General features: G+C 47.4%; 2 protein-coding genes across 2 annotated transcripts; both read left to right on the forward strand.

Annotated features, from left to right (window-relative positions):
- Window positions 1–234: 234 nt before the first annotated feature.
- On the forward strand, window positions 235–7,123 carry LOC126520715 (endothelin-converting enzyme 1-like). The gene is made up of 4 exons (XM_072286814.1): window positions 235–624; window positions 3,475–3,671; window positions 5,277–5,532; window positions 6,953–7,123. Exons 1-4 carry the CDS (start codon window positions 235–237, stop codon window positions 7,121–7,123), a joined length of 1,014 nt encoding a protein of 337 aa, XP_072142915.1.
- Window positions 7,124–7,363: 240 nt separating this feature from the next.
- On the forward strand, window positions 7,364–9,535 carry LOC126520714 (endothelin-converting enzyme 2-like). The gene has a single exon (XM_050169498.2). The coding sequence runs from the start codon at window positions 8,090–8,092 to the stop codon at window positions 9,284–9,286; it is 1,197 nt and encodes a 398-aa protein (XP_050025455.1). The 5' UTR covers window positions 7,364–8,089; the 3' UTR covers window positions 9,287–9,535.
- Window positions 9,536–21,895: the final 12,360 nt, after the last annotated feature.

Consider the following 21,895-nt stretch of genomic DNA (forward strand, 5'->3'; position numbering starts at 1 on the left):
TTACCTTAACCATTGTATTTAGCTTTCCTTCCCCGTTGGTCTTTAATGCAAGACTGACCACTCTATTACAGATTATTTTGCTTTATTTATGATCAATTCCTTTTATTTTTTATCTTTAGATGCATTTTTGTTTATCTCTGGCCGTTTATTTTGTCCTGTTTTCGTTGATTTGCACTATGGTTGAAGGAATCAACGCTATTATCGCCATCATTAAGAAGAAGAAAGAAGAGCACGATGGCGGCTGGCTATGACAAATTTGCGATACCCGAGTCACCGGCACATCTAAAAGAACGCGCCCAGACAAGACTACCGCTGGATCCCAGGTACTTCGCAGCCTGCAACGCCAGTTGCGATTGCTCTGTCGACGACCCGAGACCCCGGTCATTGCGCCAGTACGCTGTGTTCGTCTCGGCCGTGGCGCTGTCCACGCTGGCTCTAACGTTCGCAGTGCCTCAGTTGGTGCGTCGTCTGGCCATGGGCTGTGCGTACCCCGACTGCCAGGACCCGGGCGCGGACATCGCCCGCTCACTGAAGCAAGTGCACGTGGATCCGTGCCAGGACTTCTACGGCTACGTGTGCGCTGGATGGCTGCAGGAGAACCCGGATGCAGAAAACCACTTCGAGGCACGCAATACATATCATGCTTTGCAATTGCGTTTTTCTTTCTTTTTCGATTTTATTTCAGAGCGAAGCAATCGTTTCTTCTTCCCACCACTTTCGTTGTGCTGTCTGCTGCCTTAAGCGATAGGTCCCACGGAGGGTCAAGGTTCGAACTAGCGTCATCAGCCATGTGATGATACTAGTGGTTGGCTAGTGTGCTCGGGTCAGCAAAGCAGCACCTTTAAATCGAAGCGCCCTCTACCCCTTCTCCCGACTGTGCTGCTTCTGGCTTAAGTCTTGCACTGTGAGCTGCTCCTGGACATGGTGAAAATAGGTGCCCGAATCTATGCTAACAATTTTCACACCGCCGCCTACCCAAAGTAGGTTTGAAGATTGGCGGCCACCGGAGGCAGAATGTAGGATAGCGGAGCGTCAGGGTGCGTCCACAGGACCTTTAGGTTGTTGACTGCGCGTGGCTCGCGCATCTAGGATAAGCGCTTGTTTGAAAAGCGAAATCGGCGCAGGTCTCTACAGCCACCTGAGAGCTCGAAATGTGAATGGAGCGGAGAATAAACGCTGTAAGAAAAAAATTGAGGAGCCATTCCACTCTGTGAAAGTGGATGACCAACAAAGCTGCAGCACATCACACAGGGTTATACAAGAGTACATGTATTTATTTTCATCATTTGGTAATGGTAGTGACGATACCTTTGTGATTACCATGAGGGATGATTGGTTCTGTTACAACCTTAGGCAGAATCTTGGACACCCTTAAATCTATACATGACCATTGTTGACTAGTTGAGTGACTTGGATTAGTGTGTCCACTAATCCACACACCAAACTCTTCTAGCGCAAACTGAGTGAAGTATTTTTGTCTGGTTTGGAAATGTCCACGTTGCAGTCTCCGACGATGATGACAGAGGTAGTGTCATCATGGCTAAACCATGCAAAGATCGTGGTCATGAACTTCTAGATATCACACTTGGGTGTGCCTGGAGGTATGTGCACAGTGGTTATCACAATTCCATCCTCCGTTTGTACGGCACAGACGCCCCAACAGTCGGTGGCACTGTCCTCTTACGAGGTAAGGGGGCGTGATTGTACATACATTTTGTCCTTGGCATATATTGCAATGCCTCCTGCTCGTAAGTCCATTTGCGGTCCAAAAACGATTACGGTGTACCCATCGACTTTAAACAATGCATCTTGCTTTATTTATTTCATTTATTATAATTTATTTTATTAATATTAGGCGCGGAGTGCTTGAAGCCTGCTTCACCTCCACCACGGGTCGGCCCGGTATTGCACAACCTCCAGGATCGGCCTGCATTTTTGTATATGGACTCGACAAACGCAATGGGGATTAGAGGCATACAACTTCGCTGTAAAACGTCTACGGAGGCGGCACCAGGCAATCTGGTTAGACCGAACGCAGGTGCGAGCTCCGCCACTAAAAAATTACAAAATGAGGCCAATAAGTGTGCTGAGTACGCAGGAGACTGAGGCGGGGAAGTAGTGTCAAGCGGAGCAAGAAGGTCTTGGATACGCAGCGAAGCGTGGTTTTAGAACGACAGCGCAAGCTGGCTCGTTAACACGAAGTGGAGCAGCGCCAACACGCAGCGAAAATTGGATCAGAGCACGAGTGAACACTTGCTGACGGTCAGATGGAGCAAGGAGATTGATGGGAGAGGCCTTCGTACAAAGCAGCGGACATAAATGATGATTATGACGACAAATATAATGATGAAGATAATGATGATGATGATGATGATGATGATGATGATGCATACTTTTTGGTGCACGTGTACCATGTGCGACAGATTCTGGTCTCGTTGGTCGCTAAACGAAAGCAGTGTTCCTTGTCAACGTATATGAAAGCATTGCTTAAAACTGCGCCATCATATTTGAGCTGCCAAGTTTGATGTCACAAAATGCTGAGCTAAGCGCAGGGAACTTAACGCGCAAGCCACAGTAGTAGTTTCGACTCGCTCAAGGGAATTTTCAGTTGCGGACAGCTCAGCAAAGCTCTTACTAATAATTTAATTGCTGTACAATTACGCTCAACTAAGATTGCTTTGCTTTTCGGTATGAATGCACCGTCCGTGGCCAGAAACAAACGTAATCAAACTGTGTCCATCATGGCCGTGTCCTCTATACTTGGAAATTGTCGCCAAATGACAATAGCGTTCTCGCAAGCACCAATAAAGCTTCGCTCAAACCGAATTCTAGATCGCGTGGCATCTGGACATTTTTGTTTCTTTTTGTTTCCGTTCTCGATTTCCTGATTAAACACAATGTTATTGGGCCGTTCAGATGCTTCCTCCAGCTTGCGTTGCACTTTCGCAATCCTCATCATGTCATGTTTCTTTTGCAGAAGTTGTCGACAGAAAACTACATTTGTCTTCACCCATCATTCGATTCCGGGTCCTTGACATCACAACCATCACGACGTTGTCGTCATCGTCGCTGGCATGATTTTGCAAGTGTTGTCCTGTTTATCTTCTTCCTTGTCGTCGACCTCATGGTCGTGCGAACTACCTATATGCATTGAATTCCTTCCCTTCCAGCGGTCATCTACTGTCCTCCACTAGGCTTTACGTTTCAAAAGTATACGAAATTGCGCCCTGAGGGCTATGACTATCTGTCGATATTCAGCCCTTTCACACCCAGTACAGGGGCGTCTTCTAAGCTTGGCGCTGTCGGTACACTACCATCTGCGGCATGGCAAACATCCTAAGGCTGTAACTGAGAAGCAGATAAAACTAGAGCTCTCTCGGACGGTTGTGGCGTTTGGCTTCGCGAGTGTGTCGAGACTATGATGACACAAATGCGTGACTGCTGACACTCCGACTCTTGCATGACTGCGTGCAGAGTCTGCAGCGTCGCGTGGCCCTCGCCGCTGTCGTCAGCCTTGTCCTGGAAGAGAGCGATGGGCCGAGTCCAGCGCATCGTGTGGCCCGCCTCTTTCAACGCTGCGCTCAGGGGGCCTTCAACGAGCAGGACCGTCTGGACGAACTTCGTCAGTTCATGGCGCGCTTCGACCTGGCGTGGCCAGTGTCAAAGCCCAGGTGCGACCACTCTCGAGAGTATGGAGCCCAGAAGGCGTGACTGTAGCCGTAGCGCAAGAGTGCGTCTAGGCGGCTTGCCTTGAACTGTTTCACGAAGGGCTCCGTGATGGATGACGGTGCTGTAGCCACACTATAAGAACAGTTGCATCCTTTGGGGTGTATAGCTGCCGCAAAACGATAATCGTCATCTGTCTTACTTGCGTTTCCTTTTTTGAGATGCTCTGTCATGCTGATAACGGGCATACCGTTCGGTACTTGTAACTACCGGGCTCGCAGCGTTGAAGAAAGGAAATGCGGACAAGACAGATGACGATTATTGTTGTGTGGCAAGATACGACCCAAATGGTGTAATTTTGCTTAAGAGTGCATAGCCAGGAAGGCAACTAGTTGAGCATGATAAGACGCATATGAAGCTCCTAATAAACGTAAACGAAACATTAGAACTACAGGGTTCACATTTAACTTGACCTTGTGCTGCACTACTGCTACGCGAAATGCACCGTGGTAGGCGTATTATCGCCTTCTAAAGTAGCTCACCTGCTGGACAACCACGGAGCACCGCAAAAGTTCAAAAGCGGAGTAACGCTCCGTCCCGTTTCCGCTCTCCTCTCTCCCTCAGTCAGCACGAAGTATTTAGAAAAGGAACGCAAACGAGAGCGACAGTCGAGTGCTCTAAGAGTTGTATGCCTTAATAAATGACCTCCAAACGTACAGGCCATCCTTCCGAGGAAGTTGCCCTAAGCGATTGGACGAGTGCTAATATAATATGCCGGATTATTGGGTTGCCTGAATGGCTGTGCAAACGTGACTGCCGTCGATGCGATGCCAACAGACGTCCAGTCGTGATTGACCTCGGGCTTTATGAAATTTATTACACGCCTCAGTGAGGCGTCACGAAGTGAAAGGGCTCCTGCAATGTCTCCACTTGTCTTTTCCCTAAAGTTTAAATTGAACTCTTTCAAGCCTATATACATAAGCGCGTAACAGTGTCAGCGAAGGCGGAAGCCCCCCGCACGAACTTTTACTCCGCTAGCGTGGTCTGCTACGTTAACAAAACCACCGACATATATGTTATGTTATAAAAAACACAGTAAGCTTGCGATCTGACGTTCACTCAACGGCATTCAATCGTCAAGCAAGGGATGTTGCTGAACCCAATGATTAGACAAGGGGTGTTTACTATTACTGACAAATGCCCTTGTCTAAATATTGGCTCCAGCGAGATTCCTTGTTCGACGACTCTTCATTGCTTCAAATCTCCAGCTGCCTGTAAATATGTCTTCTTTGGATATTATTCACCTAGTATTACGAGGCTTGCGCGTACCACATGCGTCCCGCTCTAACGGCTAGGAAATAGTGAGAGTAGCGAGAAAGTTGGAGAAAACGCAGAAGCGGATACGTTGGCCAGCTTTCGAGGTCCCTTTAAGACAATTGAAATCATTGCTATATTACCTCACACCAAAATCTTATGGTGGAAGTGTATTGTACACAGTTCGCATAGGCATCTTTCTGAAGTCCTGCGGCTTTCTTACATTTTTTTCTTGTGTACGCTGACATGACGCTTTATTTTCTGCTCTTGTATGCTGCTGCTTCTGACGGCTGTAGGACAAAGGAGAAGGTGCTTGACCTTCTGGTCTCCTTCTCCCTGGACTGGGGTCTGCCGGTACTGTTCCAGCTTACCGTGGATGCGCATTTTCGGCGGCCAGGCTACCGTGCCCTCCACCTAGGCTCAAGTCCGTACGTGACCGAATGGGTCGTTGTCCGAGACAAGCTGCAGGCGCAAGGAACGCTGCTCGCCTACTTCGACAAGGCCTCCGACCTCCTCTCTGGCGCCCCCACTGATAGAGGCACAGTCCAAAATGCAAGTTCAAAAACTTTCTGTACTGCAGCAGTAACATAATAATCGTCATCATCATCCTCATCATTTCTATCTCCACTGCAAAAGGAAGACCTCGTCCAGCGATCTCCTATTACGTTTGCTTTGCGTCAACTCGTTAACTCGATTTCATCTTTTGGTTCTCTGCGCTCCTCGAATATACATTTCGCTCCTTGTCACCCATTCTGTAAGATTGTAGAGCAGCAGTCGTATGCTTTATGCACATTACGTCGCCTGTACAACTGCACAAACTACTATTCATCTCAACTAGAATATCATGAGGTACCTTAGCATTGAGGTGCCCGAATACATCACGATATCAATTAATATAACGTATATAAATGTATAATATTCAAATGTTCCATATGCCATTCGAATAATTACGCATGTTTCCGTATACTTCTTAACTAATCTATACGAGTCCATACAAACTCCCTAACATTTCTAAGAATCGTATGGAAAACACACGGAATTATTGTAATACATACGTTTCAACACATATGTACATGAAGCTTATAGTTCGTTGTCAGAAGCAGGTATTATATACTTATTTTCTCTTTTTCATGCACCAAACTTCTTAAAACACAGCGTAAATAACTTGTAGCCACTTGCAGCTGCATAATTTAGGTGCATTGAGAAATTGAAAAGCGGGCCTTTGGATGCTTGCCTGTTCAAAAGTGAATGAGTAGTAAATACATTACAGGTAGCTCATTTACGTTCTTCGCAGGTTTCATGATGATTCGTTCATGTTATTACGATTAAATGAGACCATTTCCAAGCGAGTTTTTCACTTTACTGTGTTATTTGAATGAAAACTTTCAGGCATTTGGCAAATCAGTTCTGCGTAACCCGCAAGGTGCAGGAAGGTACATGAAAGGGAAAAATTGGCATCCACCCGAATCGGAGCACGAAGCTACAAACGAAACCCTTACGGGTTTCTCAGAAAGAAAGCCTCCCAGTTGAAGAAAATTCGACCCAGAGCAGGGCGAATTTTTCTTCAACCACGAGGCTTTGTTTCTGAGAAACGCGTGAGTGTTTCCTTTGTAGCTTCCTGCTACGATTCGGGTGGATGCCAATTTTTCTCTTACATGTAACTTTCAAACATTTGTGATTAAAAAGAAATGAAAATACTTGTCTTAGGTCACCATTGAGGAATGACGGGAACAAATGGGTTTGGTGTCAGTCAAAAGAAACGCATCGATCGTAGATATTTCTAAATTTTGCCTGATGGCATTAAGAGAGAGCCTTGCTCTGGCCATAGTCTCCCTTCTTTTCTCCAAAGACATTTACTTAAAAAAATTTGCAGCCGGAAGGAAAGTGAACTAATGAGCCAGTGAAGGCTCGAACAATTGATCGCTGTTTGTCGTGAAACGAGGTTAATGTCAACTGAATTGATGCCACGCAGATCCTCGCGGTGGACAACCGTGTCCTCTCGGCCATGGTGTCCTCGACGTTCGAAATCCGCACGGACACGGATATGCGGTACATTTTGCTAAGCCAGCTTGACGAAGTGACTGGACCCGAACTTACCACAAGTGAATGGCTAGAGGTGAGAAATTCAAGTGCGCTCGAGTAAGAACTGTCCACCGGGTTTTCAAGCTTGTCTCGACTTAAAGCTCAGTCTCGGCGCCACCGAGTGCAGCACAGCAGCTACCGAATGACTGAGAAAAACATAGCTCTTCAATAACACTTCTTTGCGCTCTCATGTGGAACTAAGGTTTGCTTGAAACACACTCTCGCACCCCGTGCCAGTCGCGTATACGCTCAGTGCGATTGGTTTGAACATTTTGGCGTATAAATCGTTGATGAGTATAATTTAAGTGCAGCGATTACTTCAATCGAGGGCAGCTTTAGGGGCTCTGAACTTTTCGGAGCAACGGTGGAGTGCTGATTGCAAGAACGTTGCGCAAAACTGGGGTGACAACACCTCCAAGAGCCTCATCTTAGCGTGAATGCAGTTAACTATAGCGCAAGCTTACAGGCTCGCCTCATGTTAGCAAGTTACATTTCGTTACATTTTTGTCACGTTTGTATGAAATGAGGTAAGCTGTTCTTACCACGCCTATTTCGTCCCATTATGCGACCGAGATAAATCGCGCCATTTTTTCGGCAGTCAAGATGAATCACTGCTGAACTACACGATCATGAAGTATGTATTAGCAAATTAAGTTGTTGAACGAGTTAGTACAAGAACATGAATAAAAAAGAAAAAAAAAATACAGCACGAAGTAGAAGACAAAAGCGGCGAAAGAAACCAGTGCTCGTTATGTCGCATTCTTTTATGCCTGAGTTTTCTGTGCTCGCGTTTTTTTTTTTCTTCTCTATATTTATGATCGTGGACATTATAAACAGTGACATGCAGTGTAGCGAGCATGTCGCGAACTTTGCCCATGAAGTTTTAGTCCTTATGGTTGGTAGTTCCTCGCGCATTTTTTAAGTATGCAACGCACTAATAACACAGGCAACAAACGCGCTCAACCATTCTTCCAACGCTCAGGCAGTAAACGCGCACTTGCCCAACCCTCTGGCACCGAGCAGCGAGATGTTCGTGATGAACTGGCAACTGCTCGTGCTACTGGGCCAGCTCATGGGCCAGGCCAATCAGGACGTGCTACCGCTGCTTGCCTACATCACGTGGCACCTGATTCGCGCCCTGGCACCCATGACGTCACATCAGCTCGTTCGGGCGCAGTTCGGCGGCAGCCGCATGGCGTCCACCATCTACATGCTAGGCCGCTGCTACGAGGACGCCGACGCGGCGCTGCCGTACGCCTTCGCGCACGTATTCGCTCGCCGCTGGCTGTCACGTGACGCAATGAGCGACGTGGCCGCCATGGAAAAGAGCATCCGCCGCGAGGCCAACGCCACCATGAACTCGCTCTCTTGGATGGACGAGACGACGAAAGCCGTCGCGTTCGAGAAGCTCTCCACCCTCCGCGCCATCGTGGGCCGGCCGAAGAACCTCGCGTCCGACCAGGCCCTACAACTGATGTACCCGTACCTGAATGCGATGGGCAGCGCAGGCTCGTACCTGACTCTGATGAACTCCGTCAGGACGGCGCAGTTACGGTACGCAAAGCGCTTTCTGAGCACCAACGGCTCGACAGAGGGCGATGTCAGCGTGCCGCTGACCGTGGTCAACGCCTTCTACCTGCCCGTTTACCACGTCATGGTGATCCCGGCGGCAATCCTGCACCCGCCTTTTTACGTGGCCGGCTACCCGAAGTCCTACAACCTGGGTAGCCTGGGCCACGTGCTCGGTCACGAGATGACGCACGCCTTCGATCCCGACACGGGACTGTACGACCGCAACGGCCAGCGCAGGGACTGGTGGACGGCCGGGTCGCGGGTGCAGTTTCAGAACCGGCTGGACTGCCTGCGACAGATGTACAACACCATGTCGTGGGCCGAAGGAATCGCGCACGGAGACTACGCGCTCACCGAGAACTTCGCTGACTCGGGTGGTCTGCTCAAGGCGTACCGAGCGTACCGCGCGGTGAGAGCCGGCTCGCGACCAGCGGCTCCTGCGAGTCTGGCGGGCTTCACGGACGAGCAGCTGTTCTTTCTGAGCAGCTGCTTCAAGTGGTGCTCCACGGAGGACAAGCAGGGTGCCGGATCGTACTCCCCGCCGAGGCTGCGCTGTAATGTCCCGCTTATGAACATGCGCGAGTTTGCTGAGGCGTTCGACTGCGCCTCGGGAACGACTATGAGTCCCTCGACTCGTTGCGACTTTATGTGAAAAGCTCCTGCAGTGAATGCCTGTGTCAGCTGCAAAAAAACTTATGATGTCTGAATGAAATATTATTATAGAGCCACGGTTACGCCTTACATATAGGACGCTAAAGAGTGATCTTTACAATCAATGAACCTTAAATCAGACGTGAGAACACAACATTGACAAGCAATTCTTGTTCTTTTTTTTCCTTTTGCGAGCATTACAAGGTTTCCGTTTTTTGTTTTCATTACGGTAAAATGTTGCTTAGTGGAGTGCTCTTGTGCCTGTTTCGCGGCCTTGTAATCGCACCTGCGGAGGTACTTGTGCTCAATGTCCATGGTAAGCCATTGTCATATAGGCGCAGGCTTTGATGTATGATCTTCCCCCCAAAAAAAGGTATTTTCTTCTCTACGGTGCACAGGTTTTCAGCCAGTCTGCCAAAACATTCCTCATATTAGAGCTGAGTGCTACACATGCACTTTAGAGAAGTTACGCGGTCTGCTACAATGACATTATTCAAATAGTTCTGCTCATGCGAGCGAGGCGTCCGAGTGATACTGATGACGTTTATCCAAGTACCCAAGCGCTATTGAACACATTCCATAAGAATTTCTCCCTTGTTGCGCGTAGTCATTGCGCGTTCTGCAGCTTTGCTGTGGTCAGAGTGCGAGCTGAAAACGGTCAACCAAATTTGCACCAATATATACCTCATTCCACACGTGACCAATAAAGTTGGTAAGCTTGAAATAGGTAGCCAGCGATGCTTTACGCATATTCTTGACCATCATGTACTATTCCGTGGGGGACCGAGAGAGATAGATTATGACGTGGTATGACGAGAAGAAGCGGCGGCGTTAAATACGTCAGCGCGTGCGTCACTTGACTTCACGCCATCCTGTTCCTAGATGTGGTACGACCTCGTCCTTTTGCTTCGTTACGTTTCGAAGACTACGAAAGAAAGAGCTGAAAATCTGCGTCGCCGCCTCGTGCGTCGAATACACCCCGAAAGGCATCTGTACTGCGGAGGCGGGCAAGCACTGCTGTCCGGCTCAATACGCGCGTGACTCCTCCAAATATGGCGCGATGGGGTCATGTGTGTTATATGACGCTACCACGTATATCTAAAGCACATGGACCTCTTAATGGAATGGCGCATGATATCGAATGGCTTCTTCGACTTTGTTGTGTTTGAGCGGCAGCCCATTTCTCAATCAGCGCGGTTTCTTGCCGCCGGATGTTCCGGATTTTAGAACGCACAAGTTTGACCGACCATTTAGTGCCATTGAGGGCGTCCCTGTTCTACGCAGTCAGGCCATACGTCACGAATAAAATTTGTTCACATATGATTTAGCTTATAATATAAGTGGAGCGCGAAGACTCCTTAATGGAACAGGACATGATATTGAACGGCATCTTTTCCTTAGGTTACTTGGTGTGCGTACATAATTCTCGGGCCCATAAGGCAGGCCTATGCTGCAGGTTATGTGCCCATTCGTGCCACAGCAGAATGGGCATGTGCCACTTTGATATGGCGGGTAAAGGTAGACAGAGAGAAGCGTTTCATCAAAATAAGATCCGAAATCCGAGGTGCTCCGGCGACGCGCGAGGGCAACGCGTTCACGTATACATATGGAAGGGCACTCAGTTTTTACAGTGTAGCACCAAGCGCATCCTCTTGAGAATTTTCCTCCTGTCAAACGGCTCAGAAATACGATGAAATTTTGCCTAGTGTCCTGAAAGAGCTCAACGTGCCAGAACGTTGACATTTTCAGGATAAGCAGGTATCGAATAAATAAATAAAGATAAATGGGTAAATAAATAAATACATAAATAAATAAATAGGAGCATTTTGATGCGTGGTTTCTTGGCAAATATTCAAGGCCGTCAATCAATTAGGCTTCGTTTTTTTGAAAAGAAAAATATTTATTCAGGTCCTCGAAAGCGTTTTATACCGCCGTTTCTGAGAAGTCATGAATACTGAGCAAATTTGGTGTTCCATACTGACGAACATTAGGGCGATAAACAAGAGACAAGAAATAAGCATTGCCGAAAATCGCCGAAGCTTTGAATATTCACAATTCCATTGGCACGTGCGTTGCAAGGCCGTCTGCGATGTTGATTGACTGCTTGGCCGCAGGACTTTGTGCGATGCTATATAACCGCGTTTCTGTCAGTAAACCTCAGTAGTTAGTCTGGGCCCGTGTCGTCTTTCTTTGTCGCCTCTTTATTATCGCACTATTCATCGTCAGTAAGTTTCTCAGGGTCCTGAAAGAGCTTTACGTCACTCCGAGTATACACTTCGCCAAAATAGACTGATTGTTAAGCGTAAGGCATGACGAAACTTCTCTTGCTTAAAATGATATCTCCAAAATATTACTGCATACTACTCGGTTTTCTCCATATTCATGGCTCATACGAGACGTCCGCAGTGTCGTCGGTGAACTAAGTTACCGACCATATATAGAAGAACCCCACCTTTATACACTGTGGCGAGGAAAGCGTACGTCGCCTTGAAGAAGACAAGTCCACTTGTCGAAACGTTGGCTCCTGCATTCACCTTACTCACGTTTTGCCTACCATATATAGTTCGAGCAAAGACGGAGCTGTGTTATGGGTAGGCAAATTTCACAGCGTGTGATTCAAGAATGGACTTAGGCCACTGGGCGCCTGAGAGAACTATAAGAGCCACCTAGTTTTATGGGGGAGGGGGGGGGGAGCAATACGGCTGATGTGCATGCAGAGTTAAAAGTGTCAGGATTAAGTTACAGCCTTCGGTGAAAGTTTGTTGAGAAAGTACTCGAAAGTGTTTATATGCGGGTATTGTTTCAAATGGGTGTCAGCAACCTACAAAAGTACGCTTTGTTTTATTTAGCAGCAACTCCACTTCACGTAGCAGCTCGAAAAAAAAAAAAAACTGCTTCGCTGGAAATTAGGCTGTGATTCTGCAACGTCGCGTAAGGCTGCGGACCTTTTAACGCAAATTCTTTTCGTCGAGTCCTTCGGCCGGTTTCGCGCGGGTCGATTGTGGTCGGATGTTCACGGTCTACATAAAGGAGCCGATGAGAATGACACTTGCTCTCGCGCAACCTACTCGTGAAGCGCATTCACCGTCGAAGGCCCCCGAGGTGGCTTAAACTGTAAAGATCGTTGAACGCACGAGCTGAGAGACGCACGAGCTGCCGCGGCACAGCTTTGGGCCGTTTGCAGGTTTACATCGAGGTTGAGGTGCTGCAGTGAAGCGCTCGAAAAGGACGTTCATGGTTATCTCCCGACGCGCTCTTCCACTGCGGCGACGAATGGAGAGGAGGGTGGCAGTGGCCTTCCACGCAGGCGCGCTCGCGCCACTGGCAAAAACACACGTGTGGCAAATCGGCTTATACGTATAGCCTCCTATACCACGGCTACGAATGTGCTGGACAACGACTCTTGTTATCTAAAGAACTATACTCACGGACAACTTTCTGTGGCAATGAAGGGAAAGCTACGGAGGCAGAGCGCGCACAAGTGAGAGCGCTTCTGAAAAGAGTCGCGTGTTTTCATCCACGTTAGTTTAAGCTGGGAAAGCGACCTTGTTATCAACAGTTAAACAAGATAAAATGCACCACTGAATGTAAATGTTTGCTTATGTCGCGGCTTTTCCCTTCCGTGTCTGGGCAAACTCGAAACCGTCGCACGTGGAAGCTGCGTCGATTCAGCGTCTGTCCCGGGCAACCAAAACTGTCAAACGCTGCCGGACTACTTGGCGCGATAACACATGTGCAGCAGCCACGCGCCCGTAGCTTTCCCTTCATCGAGACAGAAAGTTGTCCGCGAGTGTACGCAATGAAACAACAAAAGTTGCCTAAATATTCTCGCTGCAACATATGTATGCCTTGAAGAGCATCATTCCTTCAATCATCTGACTGCCAGTTGTTCTTTTCTTTCTTTTTTCTAACCGCTCAGCAACTTCTGCAAGTATTTTTTCTTCCTCGCATGTTCATTTAGTGGACATTTGATACTCCCTAGAAGCATGATTCTACGTCGTCGCTTTCTCCCCTTTCAGTATTTGTAATTGGTCCATGAATTTCATCTGTTATAACCCTGGACAGACGGACCTGCCGAACATGCAATGACCATGGCTGCCCCTACGATCCTCAGTCCCGGCCGACTTCCGTTTGTCTGTGTGTTGCTTCAGCAGGCATTTCATGCTACACAGGATCTTAGGATTCTTTCGATTCTGATTTCCTCAACAGTTCATTCTGTTGCTACCACTTAATCGACCAGGCATACGCCGCAAAGGTTGATGATGCTCTCGTCTCCCTCACTAAGTAGGTACTGACTTTTTGACACTTAACATTTTCCTTACTTCTGTGGCGCGATCCGACAACCTTTACTGTGGCGAATCACACCGCCGTCTGCTTCGTGATTACAAATGATGCTCGAATATCAATCGAAGCCTGCAGACTTTCCCCTTGTTGCACAATCCCGTTGAGCTCAGCGGCTGTCCGCAGCAGTTATGCACGGCTGCTCGCGAATGGGCACCGTTCAAATCATCGTCAGGCAACGGCAAAAATTAGACTGGCCGATGAAATTCACTAGAGGATACCGGCATTCATGCTCTTCCCATGTGAAAAGAGATTAAGATGATCTTTTGACAGTCATCTATAGACCTACAATAAAACATGTTGATAAAAATCGTAAGGCAATACTATAAAAAGTCTAGAGAGACTCGATAGAAATTGTGTGGAGGTATTCAATACACAATAATCGATAAAAAGTGCAAGACCAAAAGTCGTTAGAATGTTGTAGATCAGTCTATAGGATTTGTCTATAGACAATATTTTACACAACCTGAAAGTTCATAAGTCCATAGACTGTCTATAGACTAGTCAATAAAATTTGCCTACATACCATAATACCGAATAATTGTTTTTAATTTTATTCTACTTCGCTGCTGCCGTAAATTTTCGGTAGCGGTGTAATCCCGTTGCTCCCAAGAATTCAAACCAGCAGCGAAGTAAAATACACTGGGTTATTGCAATATTACCTGTGTTTGTGTGATTGAGCTCTGTGCCACCAGGTGGCTTCACTATGCAGGCCTTTCACATTTGCGCTTCCGCAAATTCAGTAAAACGCCCAGTACTTAGCGCGTATCATACCACCGGACACGCTAAAACTCTCTGTGGGCAAAGGGCTGGCCATTGGCAAAAAGCACTTGCGAACAGAAATTCTTCGGGCCTAACACATAGAGCTTGTCATACTTAAGTGTCATTCTTTCTTTCTCTTTATCGAGCTCATCCATGAATAGTCAGACGAGCTTCACTTCCGTGGACAAAGCTATACACCCAAAGATTCTTATGGCAAGGTCGCTTTGTAACTGGTTCGCGCGGTGGTTTATGCCTATTTGGCGATCGTGGTAATCGATAGAGAGGTAGCACTGCAACGTACGAAAAACTTTGACATGGTGGACAGAAAAGAGAAAGATAAGCACCAATTTAAAGCGTTACTATTCGTCTCAACCACCGTTTTATTTTCGAGCGGCAGGCTGCCTCTTCAGCACCTTTTAGAGTCTTTTTCCTTGTTTTTTATCTGTAAGCGCGGAAAATTGAAAATCCTCCGCTCTCGGTGGTCTACGTTTGTTCTAAACGCTGGACATTTCTATATTTCAAGTAATATGCGTCGAGGTGTAATCGAGAACTGATACTCAATACTACGCATCTTTCCCAAGTAAAACACGACAGTCACAACAAAAAAGGCATTTTCCGATCTTCCTTGGTGAGCGGTCCACCAACTGAACGGCGAGCTTTAATTTATGGCGCCAAGTAGTATCGCGTGTCCCAAACCTGTTTCTTTTTGTCGCATACTCATGGAATGATACGGTATCTCGTGAAGAAGTCATTTTCGAATAGCGAGTAAGGAGTGAAAGGAAAACATCGAAGTTTCTATTGGTGGTATATGGATGTTACTACTCGCAGCACTTTAATGTACAGTAGAGTGCCGTACGGTAAGTGTAGTAATTGTTGTTTGTTCGAGGCTGCTTTGTGCGCGGTGTTCCCATGCCACCAATAGCAAACGAAGTAATTTCCTCCACTGCTTCTCTATAGAGAAGAAAATAGAACAGGAGTGGAATGAAGTATTCCAATGTACATAAGAAAAATACACGCCAGACGTCGAATAAAAGCCACTGAAGGTACCCGAACAAGCAACTTTCAATTGCTTATGTATGTCCCGATAGGCCTATTCTGTAGCATAAATAGTCGTCATCGCGCGATTGATTTGTCGATTCGATGCCGACCCGATGGCGTTATCTCTAATTTCAGCGTTTCGCATTTTTCAATTGAGTGGGCGGCTACCGGTCTCGAGTCGCTGACACTCGGCAGACCTTGGAGTTCGAAATGACAGAAACCGAAACTAGAGAGTTGCTTACGCTCGCTCAGTGTCCAAGTCATGGCTCGCAGAAGAAGAAAGACAAGGAGAAGGTGTGAAAAATGACGCAGAACCGATTTCACAATGACTGTCGACGGTAATGCGATAAGCATTGAAGCAGTGTACCGCCACGCCACATTGCTGAAGTCAAGTTTACTTAAAATTGGTAGTGGGGATTCTGAGACTTCCGTTACTTTGTCTATGTGTGACACACTGTCTCCGGTATCTGTCCAATTTGGTATGGCACTTACTTGCCAAGGCCACCCATGAGCGTGAAGACATCACGACGACTGTATGACGACGAAGCAGTGACGATAGAGTGACAACGAAGGAATGGCGTCGATGGATCGACAAATGGTATGACGACATTGGCATGATCGCATTTAGTTGACTATTCTGAAATGACCATAGCATAAAGACGACAGCGTGACAACGACGGCATGAAGACAGTGAGATGGCGACGAGTGTAAGACGATAACTAGATGACGAAGCTGGGATGGGTACGACGGCATGAAAACAAACGCGTGGCAGTGACTGTGTGCCGTCGACATAATGGCCGTGACCACATGACAACGCCGGGATAAAGATAATTGAGCGACGACAGCATGACCTCACGATAATAACGGAGAAGCAAAGAAGTGAATGGAACGATGGAGGAGGCAGAATGACGACGACAGCACGAGGAAAGATGTCTGGCGTTTCTGAAGTGATGAAGGTGGTAAAATAACTGCATGACAACGATAGTATGTCGAAAATGGTTTGACTGCGACTGTGTGACGACAATGGCGTGACGAGGGATAACGAAAGTCGGATGACGGAGTTAGAATGATGACGATTGAACGACCGTGACGACATCATGAAGGCGGTGTGACAGTAAATGTTCGACACCGCAATGTCGATGCGATGACAGCATGACAATGGTGTAAAGACAATGGGATGAGAACGAGTGTATGACGACGGTGGCGTTAAAAATAGTGTAGCACGATGACTGCATGACGAGGATCCCTTGATGAGTGTCGGATCACGAAGCTGGAGTGAAGGTGACACAACTACCACATCGGCATCACATTATCGTCATACATGTCTGCATGACATTGGCGTGACGGCAACGGCATGACGAAAGTGCGATGACAAAGTTGGAATGATGAGTCTGAAATGACAACATACGGCTCCATGACGACGACGCAATGAGGACGATGGCATGACAACGATATGATGACAATGGGATGGCAACGAGTGTAAGACGACGATCGCGTGACCACGACGACATAATGTTGGATGATGAAGCAGCAGTGACGGCGATAAATGACCACCCCGGCATCACGAGAGTATGACGACCGATGCCAGCGACTGCATGACGACAATGGTGTGACGACGACGGTATGACGAGAGTCGGATGGCAAAGCAGGAATGACGACGATGCAATCACAACAATGCCATCACGACCTCGAGCACATAACAAGTGGTCCATGCCATTGGGCAATGTGGGCCTCTCGGCCGGCGTAGAAGGCGTGAGGACGACGGTATGACGACAGTCAGATGATGCTGAATGGACGGATGGACGGACGGATCGAGGGATGGATGGATGGATGGATGGATGGATGGATGGATGGATGGATGGATGGATGGATGGATGGATGGATGGATGGATGGATAGATGGATGGATGGATGGATGGATGGATGGATGGATGAGCGAGAGGGCTCTGCGGGCGGGCAGGCAGGCTCAAAAGGCCTGATGTAGGCAAAGAAAGCTATCTGCAAGGGAATAAAAGTTAGGGAAGTCAACCAGAGGTGCCTCCTGCTTGCTACCCTACACTGGAGGAACCGTTAAAGGGAGAAAGGAAAAGAGAGGAAAAAATATGGAATTTGTAGTGCACTTACGTAGGCCTGCCTATCACACCTACAATAGCTCACCGCTGCAAGCCAATTTCATAAAATGGGCACAACGCCTACGCGCGTAGCTTCCAACGAGTCTGTGGGACGCGCGAATGCGAAGACTGCGAGTCTCCGGTAATTAGGCGCGCGACTTGCGTGCCGAGCCGAGCAACCGACACAGCAGGCCGCTAATATGCGTGCTGCGCGAAAAGCGTTCGTTAATGAGCCTAATGGCCAAGACGCGCTCTGATGAACCTACCCGACGCCCAGTTTATGCGCCTCGCTCGAATCAACAGCGTGCCAAAGCGTGCGTAATGGCGTCGCCGTGTTAAACAATCAAGTTATGAAATTGAACTTCCGAAAGCAACCGACTTGCTGCGAGAGAGAGAGAGAGAGAGAAAAGGAAGGCGGGGATGTCAACCAGTCAAGAGTCCGGCTGGCTAACCTGCGCTGGGGGAAGGGTGTAGGTGAATAGAGAGAAGGGAGACAAAGAGAGAGATGGGGATAGAGAGACGTCCACGAACAGTACTACAGAGTCAGAAGCGCTCGCACAAGCCAGACGTTCTCAGAAAGCACAGAAGGGCCTTTATTGCCTTCTGAGCTGATTATCTGTGCTGACAGCGTTCTAGTATTGTCTGCTCACGACTTGCTGCGACAGACACCTCTTGTGGGGAGGGCTGTCGAATGATATTGGTGCCCTCGATTTTTTTATGTGCAACCATAGTACGGTGCACTAGCCTTCTTTCAGTCCACTTCCAGCAGAACACATAACTTGCGGCCGGTAGAACTTCCGGCCGGGAACCGAACCGACGACCTCTGGCTCGATGGCAGAATGCCGCGGCCACTGAGCCACCACGGTGTTGGAGATGGGGCTTCGTGGCAGTGGCACATCTAAACCTGTGGGCGACTTCATTTACTGCGAGCTTCAAGCGTGTATTTAATTAGAAACCCGATTCGACATCTTGTTCTCCAGCGATCTAAGTGTAAAGCGATTTTAACTACATGAGCCCGCAGCGGTAGCTAAACTCTACTCACAAGGCTGCGAGTAGACAAGACAAGACTATAGGCTGCGAGTAGACTTGTCTCTTGTGCGTTTTGAGTTTTTCATCTGTCGTCATCGTCGCGCATCGTGCTCCTTATTTCCCTATTTCTTCTCTTTTTCCTTTCCCTCTTCGTCTTTCGCCAGCGCAGAGAAGCTGGATAGAGGAATGTACAGTAGGCCTTTCGTATCATTGAACCAATCTTTCTCTCACTCCCTTCATCTTCGTGGCGTTGGTTTATGCTAACGAGTTACAGGTTCCGGAATTCGGGAGACCTGCGCAACGTTCGACAGCTAACCATCAAATTTAACAATACGCTACGAGCGTAGCCAAGCTAAATGTATCCGACAACGTGTCTTTGTTGCTGTGAGGATGTCTTTCCCCTTTTCAGGCGTTCCTCCGGCATCGCCAACGCTTTCTTTTCCACATGCGTTACAAAGGTAGCCATCTTCTAATGGCCATTACGCAGTTTCCGCCGTAGAAAACTCGTGTTTATTGGCGCTGTTTTTGCAAGGAAACTCCCGTATGGCGTGTTGTATAGGGTGTTGCCCCGCTCTACAAAAAAATCACAGGGTCTCTTCAGATCTCTCTGGAGAGGTGAACGGCGAAAGCCTCCTCTTCCTCTTCTTATCATTCGCCTCTTTCTCTTTGCCTCTTCTCTTTCTCTTCTTTCTTTTAGTCATTACTGCTCACTACTAAGTATTTTATTCATTTGTAATCAATTGCGGTCATTACAAGCCGTCGTTAGACACGTTGGTCGTATCATAGTAATTAGTAGTCATTACAAGTCATTTCAGTCATTGTTAGTCATTAATGGTCATTACTAAGCATATTTAGTCATTTCTAATGAATTGCAGTCGTTACAATTCGTCGTTAGACATATTGGCCATTTCGTAGTCATTACTATTCATTACAAGTAATTTCAGTCATCATCAGTCATTACTGCTCACTAGTAAGCATTCTTAGTCCTTTGTAATCAATTGTGGTCATTATGAACCGTCGTTAGACATATTGGTCATTTCGTAGTCATCAGTAGTCATTACATTAATTAGCAGTCATTTTAGTCATTACTACTCATTACTAGACATTTCTGGACATTTCTAATCAATTGTGGTCATTACAAGTCGTCGTTAGGCATATTGTTAATTTCGGAGTCATTAGTAGTTATTACAAGGCATTAGCAACCATTGTTAACCTCTACCAATCTCTATTATAACGTTATCATTCACTAACTGTCACTATCAATCATTTTTCATTCTTTGATCTGTCTTTACTCTGTCTTCATGGCGTCATGGCGGGGGGTCATATGGTGGGGGGTCAGGTCTGCTGACAAAAACGTCACCATGAGCCCACAAAGGCTTTCGGCTTAAAAGCCGATCCAGAGAACTGGAAAGGAATACCATCTCTTCACTTTCAACGCATGCAGGGGTTGCACACACTGCTGGCTTCCTGCCCAATACGGCAGGGTGAGAGCGTGGTTTTACATTGCGTCTCACGTATCACGCTGCAAACAGGGCTGATATTTCGCAAGCATCGCATTAACCTAACTCCCCCAACACCCACACGCATAGAGGCAAAAACTCGAGAGATTTATTTCACGAATCTATAACAGCGGTTTCAAAGGGGCTCGAAGAACATGTTATGAACACATCCTTCAAGTTCTCCGTCTCTACGCTGCATACTTTTTTTTTGTTCTGCCACCACAATAGCCGGGCGATTGAACAGTGTTACTGCGGTTTACAAAAGAGTTCGAAAACTTCGTTCTCGAAAGAAGGGAATCGCGGCGTCTGTACTGCGGAAGCTGAGCTGCAATGCATGACAGCTATGCGATTCGGGGATACTACATCATTAGGTTAATTAGGTTACGCTAGCTTAGGAGACCGATTAATAAGAAGGAGGCGCGAGAAGAAAATAGTTTCTTGAAGGCTGGATGTGTCGACCCTGATTCTAGCAAGGATTGCGTGTTTTTCTGAGTAATACGATAGGGCCTTCGTGTCTTAAGCCTTTGCGGAAACTTCGATGAAACCGATGTAAACAAAAGCTGTAAAATAACCGAACGAGGGTCTCGCGTGCTGCGAAAGTCTCTGCAGTTAATTTAATATTTTGTTTTTCAGTTGTATAACCATCGGAGTGCGAAGCGCTTTATTTCAAATGTGCTAGACGCAGCAGGCGCTCTCAATCTCTCTATATACTATTTAAGGCCAAAGCTTTAAGTGCCTCGTTGCAAATGGCTCATACCCCCTTAAGGCGGCGTCTGGTCGTGGTAAAAAATTATCAACAGCAGCAATGGCGCATACATTCATTAATATCACCCATACAACACACAGAACAGTATACGTCTCAGTAAAGAACAAGCTCAAAACACGCATCCGAAGCATCAATATAGCACTGCATACTCCCTCGGAAATATACGCTACGGCCGAGGATGCCCGCCAAGCGAGAAATGAAGTGCGATGCGCGAAGAGGCGGGAGCAAGGCGTTCGACCGTGAGTGCTGCTTTCCGCTGCTGAGAAGATGCAACGCAGAGTCGACGAGAAACGTCGTAGGCACAAGCGTGGTCCCCGCTGTACGAGCGCGCGAAGCCGCGTCGAAAACGTGCCGAATGAAGCCGAACTGCGGAAGCAGCAACGCGACGATGCGAGAAGGCAATGTATAAAGGGCGCCGAAGCTCGCAGAAAACGGCTTGCCACACGTGTACTTCACACTGCGGCTCGTTATGTCTTGCAAGAAGTCTGGCCCCTTCGATCGTATAACTTGATGAATTACCATGCGTGTAGCGGGCTTTCGCCTTCACGTGTTACAGGAGTGTGACATGCTAACGAACTTTTAATTTAAAGGCTTCCGTCGTTCCCAAAGTCGCGTCCATCTATGTGTTGACACGCATGAGACTGTAGTAAACTCCAAGTAAAAAAAGCAAAAAAAAAAAGAGAACAAAGCTATAACTCCAGTTGTGATGTCTAAGAAACACAAGCAAACGCTGCTAGACAAAAAGATGAAGATAAAGAAGGTCATCCAAAATCGAAAAGAATACTATGCAGGCTCGGTTGCTCATGTAACGAGATTTCATTAGCCTTCTTTCTTCGCACTCGAGGACTCTCCTTAATTGCCACAAGCTGGCCGCCCGCTTGTCTGCTTAATACCCTGCAGCGGAACAAATGGTCTGTCTGGCGTTAACTGCACAGAAAGACAGGAATAATGGGGACGACTGTACACATATAATACAGCTGTGTTTGACTGGCGTACAGCCTTCATAGCTAACCAATCGCGCAAGACAACCGTGCGAAGCAGCCAAGACGTCGGCCAATCAGAACC

This window comes from Dermacentor andersoni, chromosome 3 (genome assembly GCF_023375885.2).
Source record: "Dermacentor andersoni chromosome 3, qqDerAnde1_hic_scaffold, whole genome shotgun sequence".
NCBI classification, from domain to species: Eukaryota; Metazoa; Arthropoda; class Arachnida; order Ixodida; family Ixodidae; genus Dermacentor; species Dermacentor andersoni.